The 13,656-nt window shown below is 45.8% G+C and overlaps 2 protein-coding genes across 3 annotated transcripts in view; both read left to right on the top strand.

Annotated features, from left to right (window-relative positions):
* Positions 1–8,930, top strand: part of MYO3A (myosin IIIA) — a 224,632-nt gene extending 215,702 nt beyond the window's left edge. For both annotated transcript variants that reach the window (XM_047755030.1, XM_047755031.1), the window contains exons 33-35: positions 1,275–1,315; positions 2,856–2,999; positions 8,259–8,930. In XM_047755030.1, coding sequence (XP_047610986.1) covers positions 1,275–1,315; positions 2,856–2,999; positions 8,259–8,382 — 309 coding nt within the window. In that variant the 3' untranslated portion in view covers positions 8,383–8,930. The remainder of the gene's footprint in view (positions 1–1,274; positions 1,316–2,855; positions 3,000–8,258) is intronic.
* Positions 8,931–10,854: 1,924 nt separating this feature from the next.
* GAD2 (glutamate decarboxylase 2) overlaps positions 10,855–13,656 on the top strand; it is a 77,203-nt gene continuing 74,401 nt past the window's right edge. Inside the window, exon 1 of the mRNA XM_047755032.1 lies at positions 10,855–13,283. Within this exon, the coding sequence (XP_047610988.1) occupies positions 13,208–13,283 (76 nt within the window). The 5' untranslated portion in view covers positions 10,855–13,207. The remainder of the gene's footprint in view (positions 13,284–13,656) is intronic.

Genomic DNA, 13,656 nt, shown 5'->3' with positions numbered 1-13,656 from the left:
GTACTGCTAGCGGCCATGGTACCGCTGCTGGTCATATCATTATTTGTAAGCACCTCCTAGCCTAGGACACTGGATCAAGAAGGTGAAGAAACAGCAGATGGGAAGGAGGACAGGAATGTAATTGGTATCCTGCCCCTTACATTGTTACTTCTGAAGGATCCACTCCCAGACTCCAAGCATTTAAGCAGTTACTTCTATCTCATCCACCCACTAAACTACCAACCAATGAGAATAAAAGAAACTATGAACTCCTTGGCTCATCTAACATTTTAAGGTATTACAGATGATAAATTATGATAAAAAACGATTCCATATATCTACAGATAACTTGGGGAAACCCTCCATAGTTACAAACTATTATTAATTGTCACTTTATTATCTTGTACTTTTATGGTGCCAGCTAACTTGATAGTTGCATTAGGGTTTCCACAGTTATAATACCTTCAGCCTGTTCAAGGTGAGTGGCATTTGTTTTCTCAGCCTAGATGACATATATGCTCTTTTCAACATGTAAATATAGGAGCTCAAATATAATGAGATAGCACACAGTTGAAACACATCACTAATGTTACAGTACAAAAGATAATACTGCTGTGTATGTAAGATAAAACGAAATACCATTTCGTTAGTGTTCAAATTAAAGTATTGATTAAAGTATATCTAATTGTTTCTATACTTAGACATCCGAATTTGTGCCTTGATACATAAAGTTGTCAACTATGAAAACACTTTGCAAATGAACATACGTGCCATCCGTGCTGCTTTTTTATGCCATAAATGAGCTTCTATAGGTTAATAAAGTCAGATTTCCATTCTTCTGTGCATTGTTGCACCTGCCCTAACTATCCACCCATCTCCCCTGCCTACAGACAAGGATGACATCAAAGCCACCTCATTAACCTGCCTAAATACTACTAGGTTTGTGATAGAGAGATGGAGTTTCCGGAAAACCTGACATTGTGTCCCCATTTGTAGGTAGATAGACCTGATATATTCTTGTGTAGACTGGACACCACTGTGTGGTGCACTCTTTTTTCATATGGAATGCAAACAATTAATATTTATGGTTAAAAAAAACCCACAAATTCATAATTAGTAAAATTTGAGTAAACTAAAATTTTTAATTGAGTAACATTCTTTAGATGGTATTCACTTGCTTATTTCTAAATTATCTATGTAGGAATAAATTCATATATTAATACTATAGTAATATATCAATTATATTAAGATCATAGTATTATATAGATTCTTTTTAATTATTCTGTTCCCTTTAGAAGTCAATCCAAGAAGAAAAACGAAGACCAAGGAAAGATAGGTAACTATTATTTCTAAATTTTAAAGTCATCTTGTCCAACCAAAACATAAATCCATATGTTCAAGTTATGATTAAAAATCACCTATTTTATGCAGGTATATTTGGAAAGTAGTGTGTTCTCAGTACATTTGGATTATAAATATGTGTTTTATGTGTAATTTATAAGATTTTGCCTATTGGAAATATAATGACATATTTAGATATATACACAGTGCAAGGTGTATACTGAGAATGAATTGTACCATCCAATACAGAATTTGCTTTTCTCGTCCCATTAATATGGTTTTGATTGAGCAGTTTGAACATGCCCATGTGCATGACCTTTCTTTCCTCAAGCTCTTTTGTCTTTTTGTGTTTTTCAGCACAAGCTAAATCTCACTTTTTATACTGTTTATGGATTGTGAGGAAGGTTTATGTCACTTGCAGGTGTGGTCCACTTGAGTTCACCCTGTTCCCCTTTCCCTAGAACATTTCAGCCCATCAGTGCTTTACTCTTTCAGTGTTATAACACTGTGTCAGTCAACTCATTTCCAGACCTTGCTCAGAACAATTGAGGGTTCTTCTATTAATCATGAATGGACACAGAGTTCCTTGTTTATGAATCGGTGGTATTCTAAAAGTTCATTTACAACTTGCATGTTATCTTGAAAAACACTGTTCCCCAGGAGCACTGTAACACCCAGTAGTTTTCCAGGCCTATACCTATGGACCTCAGATGAATCCCATCAGACTACAAATACTGAACACCAGAACCAGAAGCATAGTCTGAGTAGATCCAAGAATGAAAATGGTGGAAGACGCACCCTTGTGTTTGTGTGTTTGTGTGCAGGGATTAAAATCTAGTGCAGGAAGTTCCCATCATGGCTCAGCGTTAATAAACCTGACTATGATCCCTAAGGATGCATTTTCGATCCCTGGCCTCACTTGCTGGCGTTGCTATGGCTGTGGTGTAGGTCAGCAGCTGTGGCTCTGATTTGACCCCTAGCCTGGGAACGTCCATATGCCTCAAGTGTGGCTCTAAAAAGCAAAAAAAAAAAAAAAAAAATCTAGTGCAAAATACAGTGCAGTGGTTCAAGAAGGACAGAAGGTGACCTGTGAAGGAAGTGACATAAGATCATGACAGTGTGTGCATTAGTGGACTTATGACTGATAAAACTGGGAAGTAATTGTGTCAGTACATAAAGGTCAGCTTTCCTCACTGTGACCTAAAGGTCATTCATGAGCCGTGACATAGACTGGCCAAATGAGCATCATAATTACCAGCTATCTGGTAACTTAGTTTCGTGCCAAGTTGAGTGCGGTAGAACTGGGCAAAGCTGTTCCAGCAGCTAATGCGCTCTTAAAGGTAAGAGGGGAGGGGTTTGTTTTTCTTTAAAATATAGGTGCATACTGATTTGCACCTTCCAAGACTTCTCTCATTTCTATGAACATGTGTATGTCACTCAGTTATCATAAATATTTTACATGAAGAAAACATGTATCGTAAGTTTGAGTAGAAAGTTAGCTTGATACTGTGGTTTGCTTATGTGTTCATTTGCAGTCAGGGAAAATTATTAGATTTGGAAGATTTCTATTATAAGGAACTTTTGCTCAGCCATCCTGGACCAAAGGAACACAATCCTAGTTTAAAAGAACAAAGAGAGCAACGAGAACTTCAGAATCAATGTTTTAAGGCTGATGAAAGGTAATAAATATAGCATTTTCAATTTTATACTCACCATTCCGTCTCTATTTTATACTCACCATTCCATACACCTTCATTTTATGTATGGACTAGTGACAAAGCTTTCTTACTGAATATTGCATCATATGCTTGATATGTTGTTTAAAAGTAAAGTCATAAGGATTATGGTACAGTAATCAGACATCCTTGTCTTTCTAGCACAGTCCCAGTTTTTATTTGTTTTCTTGGTGAAATCACTAATAGCATCCCCTTTTAAAAGTACCTGAGTTTGGATGCTAAATTATATGGTCATACTATTATTATCAGTATCTGTCTTTAATATTATTTAAAACCTGTGTTTAAGCTCTAACAATGTAATTTTATTTCCTTACTGGTTTCTCAATTATGCTGTGTAATTTCTCAGACTCAGTGGTAACAGACCAAAAAAATGTTTGGGAGAAAGACTCAAACATAAATATGTATTTTGGATTTGATTCTCACTTTGCCACCAACTTTGACGTGTAACTAAAACTATTTGCAGCTTACCTACTACTTCGGGAATCTTTTTTTTTTTTCCCTCCCAAAATTTTTGTAAAGTTTTGAATTCGAGGGCACATAATAAGGTGGAAATGTGATATACAGCAAACAGGAGCAACGCCAGGCCATGAAAGGCTGTTTGTCCAAAATCCTACATGTCAGCCCAGGCACTCAGACCCCCTCACTCAGCTCTTATGGTTTGACATGTAGTTAAGAGAAGAGGCCTCGGAGTTGGACTGTCTTAGATTTGGATCCTGATTCTGCCACCTAGTAGCTGAGTGACCTTGCTCATGTTACTAAGCCTCTCGAAGCTTCCGTTTCCACATCTGCAAGAGGATTTGCTAATTGCCTGACTTTGTTGTCAGAGAGATTAAATGAAATGATAAATGTGGGGCACTTACCAGCAGGGATGGTGGCTGTTATTGTCTTTATTTGCCTGTCCAGAATCTACCTGAACTTTGATTTCTGCCCCTTACCTTTGAAAGAAGATGTATTCTTCTGTCTCAGGGCTGAGAACTGTAACAGGTTGAAGCTTAGAGATGTCCTGGTCTAACCACAGAGTTTTATATGGGAAAATACCAAGGGCCAGAGAGATGAAGGAACTTGCCCAGAGTCATTAGCAAGCTAAAAGCCCAGGGTTTTCACTCCCTGCTCAAAACTGCTTCTCACTGACTTACCTGCTGCCCATTTAACAACCCAATCTGCCTCCTCTCCAGTGTGTGCTCCCCTCTCCCACTGGCAGACACACATCCGCAGAGAAGGTGTTCTGTCTCCTTGTTCTGGTGTCCTGGTGGTATCTGTGGATGTGGAGTTAGTGTTAGAAATGGGAAGCTAGCATTGGTGGGGGTGCTTGGGGGTGCTAGGCTGTGCTGTTATCCTTCTATCTTTGCTGTTATCTCATTCACCTCTCACAGGAACTGGTGCAGTGGCTATTGCCCTATTTTTATAGACGAGGAGGTTAAATCTGCAAAGGTCTATTCTACAAACATTCACCTAAATAATAAGTGATGGAGCTAGAATTTGAACACAGGCCTAAAAATGTTTTTTAATTTTTTTAACTTTTATTGAAGTATAGTTGATTTACCATGTTGTGTTACTATCTGCTCTACAGCAGAGTGACTCAGTTATACATCTATATACATTCTCTTTCGTATTCTATTCCATTATGGTTTATCACAGGATATTGAATATAGTCCTCTGTGTTACCCAGAGCACCTTGTTGTTTATCCATCCTGTATATGCTAGTTTGCATCTGCTAACCCCAAACTCAATCCTTTCCTCCCCTCTCCCCTCCGCCTTGGCATCCGCAAGTCTGAACACAGGCCTTTTTGAGTTGAGAACTGATGACCTTAACCATTACTCTCTCTTGCCTCCTTACACAAAGCCCCTCACGGGGTGCCTAGGGAAGGGGTGATGCAGTGGTGTGTAAGATGTGACCCTGTATCCACATCCGAGGAGCTTTCTCTAGAGAGAAATTAAACCAATCTAACAATGCTCACAAGGTAACTCCAAGACAGGATTTTTCTAAACTAAGGACGATCAAAGCGACAAAACAACCAAGTGCAGGAGGTCTACTTTGATAGGATCTTGACTTTAAAAGAGAAAGCCAGGAGTTCCCATTGTGGCTCAGCAGAAAGGAATCTGACTGGTATCCATGAGGATGCAGGTTCGATCCCTGGCCTCGCTCAGTGGGTTAAGGATCCAGCATTGCCGGGAGCTGTGCTATAGGTCACAGATGCTCAGATGTGGCATTGCTGTGGCTGTGGCGTAGGCCAGTGGCTACAGCTCTGATTTGACCCCTAGCCTGGGAACCTCCATATGCCATGGGTGTCGCCCTTAAAAGACGAAATAAAATAAAATAAAATACCAAAACAAAACAGAAAAACATCCCTAAAGAACATTTTGGAACAATTAGAGAAACTTGAGGCCAAACCATATATTGGATGATGTTATTGCAAAAAGACTATTTTTATAGATCTTACTATATATGTTATTATTTAATTTAAAATAGATCACATATTTGTATATTACATCATACATATATTAATATATTATTCTGAATATATCATATGTATATTAATATATTATTCTGATAATATATTACATATATTGGCGTTCCCGTCATGGGTCAGTGGTTAACGAATTCGACTAGGAACCATGAGGTTGCAGGTTCAATCCCTGGCCTTGCTCAGTGGATTAAGGATCTGGCATTGCTGTGGCTGTGGCTTAGGCCAGTGGCTATAGCTCCGATTAGACCCCTAGCCTGGGAACCTCCATATGCCGTGGGAGCAGCCCTAGAAAATGCAAAAAGTCCAAACATATATATATATGTGTATATATATATATATAACATATATTATCTAGTATATAAAATTATGTGTGTGTGTATATATATTTTTTTATTTTTAACACACACACACATCCCAAATACTGACATCAGTACACCAGGAAAGTATGAGCAGGTCTGGGAAACAGGGACAGCAGCAATGACACATTGAGTGTTGTGAATTTGAATAAATGGAAGCAGGTAGCAGGTAGTCAGTGATTAGATAGATGACTGTCTGTCCTTCTAGCCAAGGCCAGACCTCCCCTTTCTGCCCCAAATCCTCTTCCTTCCATCTCCCCGAGAGTATTGTCCTGCAACTGTCCCTTCCCTCTTCTGCATCTTGAATGTTTGTTCTCTTGACTGAATCATTTCTGACTGTCAACATAATGCAATTGGACCCATCATAGAAAGCACTCTTGACTCAATCTAGAAGTCAGTAGACCACCCGTGTTTCTGCACTTCATTATGGCAGAAGAATAATATGAGTGTGATCCTACCTCTCCCAGGCCTTCTCTTCCCATCCTTGAGCCACCACACTCAGTTTCCATTCTTACCACTCCACTGAAACTGTCCCTGCCAAGATCACCATTTCCTGTGACCTGTTCTCCACCTTTATCTCATCCCATCAGCAGCATTTCACATTGTTTCTTTAAACATTTTCTTCACTGGCCTCCAGGACAGTAACTACTCTTCTTGGTTTACCTCTTACCTCATTAGCTGCTCCTTCTCATTCTCCTTTGCTGATTCCTCATTTCACTGACCTGTCAACACTGGAGGATCCCTGTCCTTTGCATCATCAGCATATACTCTCATAACCTTAAATATCATCTATTTGCCTCAAATTCCCAAAGTGAAATCCTTAGCCTCGATCAGGGCTTATATGTCCAACTACCTATTCAGTATCTTCTCTTGAATGCCTAGTATCTCAAGCTTAACACAACTAAAACCCCTCCAACTCCCCTAAAATATACTCCTGTACCTTACTCATAAAATGACAACTTCATTTTTCCAGTTGTTTAAGGTAAAAACCTTGGAGACGTTCTTGATTCCTTTCTTTTACACCCCGCATCCATTCCATCAGTGAACTCTTTCAGATATGCCTCCCAAGTATGACCAAAATCTGGCCAATTCTAACCTCCTTTGCAAGCCTAGTCCAAGCCATTCTAAGCCTTGCTTAGACTACTGCAGTATCTCTTCACAGACCTCCTTACTTCCACTGAATCCTTCCACCTCTCGCTCCAAGTAAAATTCAAGCCCTTGCCATGGTCTCAAAGCTCTGCATTGTCTGTCTTGCTGTCCCCTCATCTGTCCTGCTCTCAGTTCTTTGTTATTCTCCCCCTTGTTTACTCTGTTCAAGCCACAGCGATCTCCCTGCTGTTCCATGAACACAGTTTACATAGTGTCATCTTGGGACCTTTACACTGTTTCCCCATCATCATGGAATGACTGCCCTTCCCTAAGAGATCTGCCTGGTTCACTCCTCCCCTTCTTTCAGGTCTCTTGTCAAGATACCTTATCAGAGAGGCCTTTCCTGATTACCCTCTATGAAGTTGCTTGTACACACACACACACTCTCTCTCTCTCTCTCTCTCTCTCTCTCTCTCTCACCAGCCTTTCCCCCATGAACCTGCTTTACCTCTCAGTAGAGCACCTCCAACCACCTCAGGTGCTGAAGCTGTCTATCTGTGGTCCTCTCCCCCACTGGACTATAAATGTTGTGAAAGCAGGAACTGGTGTTCACCCATCACCAACACTGGTGGCTGATACTTAGCAGATGCTCCGTGAATAAATGAATGAATCAGTGTAGCTGCATTTTAGGAGCACCGTGCTTCCCCCAGGCACGCTGCAGGACCTAAAGGTAAACATCAGCAGAGTTTTCCAGCAATGGGTTCAGAAAGGCAGCCCAGCGGCGTCACTGAAACATTAAAACATTGAAAAAGCTGTCAGGAGCCCACTCCTTTCCGCAAGCAGAATGGTTGGTTAGATTCAGGGAAAGCATACTAAAGAAAGAACTGAGCAATTGCAAAACCATGGTTGTCTATATGGGCACCTTGAGTTTCCCATTCGACCAGATGTGTTAAAAATTAAGGTACTAAAATAAGTATTTATTGTTCATTGGTTGTGAATTATTTCAAGCCAAAGGAAGCTCACCTTTCTGAACTACACCGTCTGACGCTCTACTTAGCTGTCATCCTAACTCGGCTGCGTTTCATCAGGTTCCACCAGCCCTTCTACTATTCGCTCAGAATGTTGAAAACCTGCTGAGGGAACATCGCTCTTCTCAGCTATTTTGAACGGGCGGTTTTTAAATGCCCGCAGTTTGTGGGAGGTGTGGCAGGAGGACCCGCCTGACTCAGGTAGGCGGGGGTGCGCAGCACTGCGGCGCCGCGGACACTCAGCCCGGGTCTCACTCGCAGGTGCTGGGCGGTGGAGGACCTCGAGGAGAAGGAGGAGGAGAACGGGCCCGCCGCCAACCCCTACGACTACAGGAGGCTCCTGCGCAAAACCTCCCAGCGCCGGCGCCTCGTGCAGCAGGTGTAGCCCCGCTGCTCCGCAGCCAGCGCTGTCGGCATGTGTCCGAGACTGCGGGGCTAACCAGGGCCAAAGCGGGGGACCCTCAGGCGCTGTGCCACCAGCTGTTGCTTGCTCTTTGAGCGGCCCGGCCAGCCTCTGGTGCTCGGAAGGCGGAAAACAGAGCCCTTCCGACGCCGCATCTCTGTGCTCTGCCGCATCCTCCATTCCACAGCATCCTCCACTCCCACCAGTCAGCCAGTTTGGGCATCCCTGGCTCTGGCCTCCAGTGTGTCTCTTTGTTCACTTGTTTGCGATTCTTTCTGTGGACCCAGCTGCGCCTAAGCTGTTGCCTGACGATCCCTCATTTCTCATTTTGGGTGACTTCAGGGATATCCTCTTTCTTGTAAATTGCTCTGCCAGGCCTTCCGGACCCTCTCCAATGAGTTTAGTCTGTGAGAACAGAACAAAGCCCGTGGCGGGGTGGGGAGCTTTGAAGACGGACTTCATCCCAAACTCGCGATTTCCCGTCCCTTGATCATTAAGGTTATTAAATAAAGGAAGTGCCTTGGAACGTCGGTGGCTTTAGGGACTGGTCTACTAGATTTGGGCCCAGGCTCCTACTGTCTGGTTGTACAGGTGGCAAGTGGCAGCCCCAGGGAGGAGGAAGTGCCTTCTGTCTCATCAGCAAACAACCCCTCACCACCACCACAAGCCATCCCAAACAAACATACCATCTAACTTAAAACCCCATACTTGAGACACAAATGTGCCTCTAGACTAATCTCCAAATCCAACAGAACTGATACACCCGTGTACACACACGCACACACCTTCCTACCAATGTGACTTCCTTTGGCCCTGCCTGTAAAAATTCTGGTCCTGTCACTGAGTTGAACTGTCAGACTTCTGAGGTTCTCCTAGTCTGCAGATTTGAGGCCGTCTCTGCTGCTCTGAATTTTGTCATATTTGAGATGGAGGGGAGTGTGGTGGGGGGTAGCCATTTGCCTTCCTCAGTTGACTGCATTTTATTTTAAAACCCAGGTTAAGCTCTTCTATGCAAGTGACTTCTGCATCTGTGCAGCCTGGAGAGAGTGCTACAAGGTGGTGAGGTGGTTTCCTGGAAGATTGAGTTGGGAGATGGGTTCTGGCTGGGACAAGTCTTGCCCCTTCTGCCAGTGTCACTGACTCCTGTACCCACAGTCCTGAGCCAAGAGACTTGGAGGGAATATTTGAGAAGAGAAGGAGGGCACTTGCAGTCGGCTGGCCTTTGTTACACCACTTGCCTGGTGGGTGGTAAGGTTTTCTCCAATCCAGAGAGCACTGAAAGGTCCCCAGTGGTGACTATTACAACCTCTTTTTTTTTTTTTTTTGCTAAGGGGATTCACATGAGGGGAAACCTCTCACTGTGGTAGGGCTGAGCTCTGAGGCCAAGCGGACTCAGGCTCTGCTCCTAAACCTGGGTTCACACCAAGGCCTCCACCCAGGGTTGGAACCTGGAGAGAGGAGCCACCTCAGTGGTGCAGACCCATGGCACAGATGGGACAGGCTGCAGGCTGGACCTGGCCCAGGCATCCGTGAAACCAGCACTGCAGGAGGATGGGAGTAGAAGGGGGAAGGGTACCTATACCCCAAGGTTCCCATCCCCCTCTGCCACTACCTATCCATCCACCCATCACCAAGATACCTTAGGAGCAAGAGAAAAAGCCTCTGTTTCATTGTCAGGCCCCTCCAATCCTAGCTCCCTGAGTGGCCTCTGCAGATTACAGCCCTGGCAGCTTGCTGATTTCTGGATAGGGAGGCAGTTGGGCCCCTCCCTAAAATCCACAACCCCCCCTTTTTAAATGGGACTAGAAAAGAATAGCAAATGCATGGTGAAAGGTTGCAATGTTTACGTTTTCCTTTTTTCTTTTGAATTTCTTTGTTTTCTCTCCTTTTTCCTCCTTCCGTCTTTTCTTCTTTGTCCTTTGAGATACTTAAGCACAAAGACAACACAAGGGAAACTTGAACCTGACGCTGTTCTTTAGCAGACCTGCAACGCGATTTCTGGGTAAACCACAGACAAGAAATAGGTCAACCAAGGAAACAGCCCGTCAGGCAGCCCCTTGTGCGTGGGTCTTGCTCCTTTTATTTGAGGAAGGGCCTTCGAAAGCTTTTCCTTAGCGCTGGCCCTCCTCCCCTTCCCGTTCAGTGGCTGCCTCCTTTGTGAACTAATGACTGTAATTATTACCTCCCAGAGCTCTTTTGTTATCTCCAACCCCAAGCCAGAGTGAGGGGGGGAGTGGGCTCTTCTGCAAAATGAAAGTCTTTATAAAGCAAATTGCCGTCTAGGGAGGGCTGTTGTTCAGGAAAGACAAATCAGATACCACGTGCCTCTGAAGAGGGTGTGTTAAATAAAAAATGTAAGTACTACCATTAGATTCAAAATACTCCAGGGTATTTAATGCAGTTTAAACAGTGTAAGTCATTGAGGTTTTTTTAATCTATTAAATTCTGGTGGTGTGATTTCTACCTTTCTCTCGTATTTTAATGTTTCTTTCTTCACAATTTTGTGTGTGTGTTAAACGCTCGTTTTAAAGAACCTTTTTGTTTTCGACCACTCATCCATCGTAGAGAAGTTCTGCAACTCCAGCTTGCTGACTTGAATTGAAACATTTGCAGCATTCAGTGTGGATTTAAACAAAGAACAGGTCTCTTGGACTCTTGTCTGCACTGCTGGGGAAGGAGCTGCAGAGCCGCCCTGCCAGCAGCACGGATGGCCGAACCACGAAGTCCTTACACCCCAGGAGTTATTACCTGGAACTACTGAAGCATTGGGGCCAGGAGCGCAGGAAAGAGCGATAGAACTCAGGCCAAGATTGGTGACCATCGCGGGGCTGCCGCCTGGTGCACAGGCTTCTCGGAGCAGCAAGTTCTTCCGACAAGCCTAAGGCAGAACCAGCACCCTTTCCCACCCCGAATCCCTGCCAGGTCCGGCAGCCACAATGCAGATTCTAGGGCTCCTCCAGGCTGCTGCATGTGGGAAGAGGACAGAGCTTTGTGGACAGAATTGACCAGGCCTTCCCGTGCCTGGGGGCACAGGAGTTGGGCTTGCATGAGGGTGCTTTGGGCCCCATGACACCCTTCCTAAGTAAAGGTCGAGGATAGACAAGGCTGAGGATCCGTGGGTCTCTGCTTTAGCAGCCGCTTTGGTAACTTGGTTCAGAGATCAGACAGAGAAAGAACGGCCTGTGAACACAGTGGAAATGAAAAGTGCCAGCCCAAAAGGGACAGGATGCTGGGGAATGCGCTCCGAGGGAGGCTGGACACAGCCCTTTCCCACCGGGCTCATCCTCGCCCTCTCTCCCCTCACACAGGAGCTGCAAGGTGTACTGGACTGCGAAGGGAAAGCAGCGAGAACTCAACGGGCCCCAGATTCTCAAGGCACCTTCCCTTTGTTTAACAGCTTGCAGAGAAAAGACGAGAGATTATAACTTTCTCAGGAAAGGAAAAACCTCTTCCTACCAAACCTCAGAAATAACGCATCACCTGTCTCTCCCCACCCAACCCCATCGTGAAGATTCTCTTGGGGGAAAAGGTGGTCATTGATTTGAGGCCCGCTAAAACTAGGGTCCAACAGCGATGCCTTCTCTCTGCCTTTGGAAAGCTTAGATTGCTTAGTTGAAAAATCGGTGCACGCTTCCCACACACTCACTGATCCTTGTGACAGGTAAGCAACCAGCCCTTTCCACGCCTCCGCAGACCAAGGTCACCAAATGACCCAATCCCACCCCCATGAGTCGTCAATCCTGCCGGCTCTAGCTGCCCTTTCCGAGCCCCGGTCCAAGAAGTTTCCTTCCATTCGTTTTATTTCTCTGCTCAGCCTGCCTGAGGTCCTCAGTGATTAGCATGGATTTGGATTTTAATTGCCTCAATCAGCAGTCTTTCTCCCCAGCCGTCAGTCAGAACCTGGACGGTGGGTTCGGCGACCACACGCTCTGAAGCTCAGGAATGGTGCTCCCCACGGGACTGTGCGGCAACCATAGGATCTACTAAGGAGCTGAAGTGAGCCCATCAATGCATAGATACCCTTCCCCCACCGTCCCCTCCCCAGGCTCGCGAACGCCCCTGATTCCAGCCCGGTCTCCGGAGCTCCCAGGGTCACAGTGACCTCAGCACCCTTTTGGAAAGGCGGCGCGAGAATTGCGCCTCCTTCCCTGCAGCTGGAACCAGACCTCAAACAATACGCCTCTCGGTGCAAATAACAGGCTGTCTTGGGCCACCCTTCTCGCCCCACTAAGGTCTCTCTGGTTGGTCTACCAAGGCTGAGGCCGGCTCGCGGTCAGCCGCGTTAGCACCCTGGACAGCGCGCCCCTGCCGGCGGGGGCGCCGGCACCCTGCTGCTTAGCGCTTCCCCAGGGGCTCGCCTGCACATTTCCCACGCACTCAGGCTGACTCCTGCTCGGACTCACTCTATGCCTCGCACTCTCATGATTCAGCCCCACCCCCTTACATGTTTTTCTCCTCCGCCGCCCACTCATCTATCCCTGTAGGACTTCCTCTCCTTCAAAATCGCTCGGGCGCTCCGTGCTTTCCCATTTCCTGGCTGTGAGGACCCTTTGGTTCCTTTCCCTATTCAACTCTTCAGCTTTCAGAGTGTTGCCACGTCTCTAAGCTCTAATCCCAGCACTCTCACACACATGCAGACACTCACGTTTCCTGTCCCTATGTGACACCCACCCGGTCCCCGCGCGGCGTCCTCCTCCCGCCACACACACACACACACACGCACGCACGCACGCGCGCAGGGCCGAGCGGAGGACAGCTCGCCGGCAGTTCGCACTTGGAGGCGTCCTGCTTCGGTCTCGCAGCGCTGATGGCATCTCCGGGCTCGGGCTTTTGGTCCTTCGGATCTGAAGATGGCTCTGGGGATCCAGAGAACTCTGGCACAGGTAGGAGAACCGGGACCTGCAGGAGGCGAGGTTGCGGGTGGACGGAGGTTTGCGGGGCCAGGGAAGATGAAGGAGATTTTTAACACCTGCAACAGGAGACTTCAGACGCTTCGCCCTGACCTGGGGGTAGGTAGGTCCTTGGTGACCTAGGAGACCAAAAACCCTTCAGACGCTTATCCCCTTTTCACTGAAATCTGGGTGAGCATCGCAAACACGGGCTGCTTCTCCTTGACGCTGAATTCATGGGCCTGGGGCACTGCCACCATCTTGGTGTCTGGACCCTGGAGAGGGACTGAGTGGCGGTGGGAAAAAGAAAAACTGGAAGGGGAGAAGAATCCTTAGTCTAGAAGGAGAGCCTGCGAGGAAATGGGCA

This window comes from Phacochoerus africanus, chromosome 12, assembly GCF_016906955.1.
Source record: "Phacochoerus africanus isolate WHEZ1 chromosome 12, ROS_Pafr_v1, whole genome shotgun sequence".
Classification (NCBI taxonomy): Eukaryota; Metazoa; Chordata; class Mammalia; order Artiodactyla; family Suidae; genus Phacochoerus; species Phacochoerus africanus.
The sequence above is the reverse complement of the archived record's forward strand: the minus strand, read 5'-3'. Positions and strand labels throughout refer to the sequence as shown.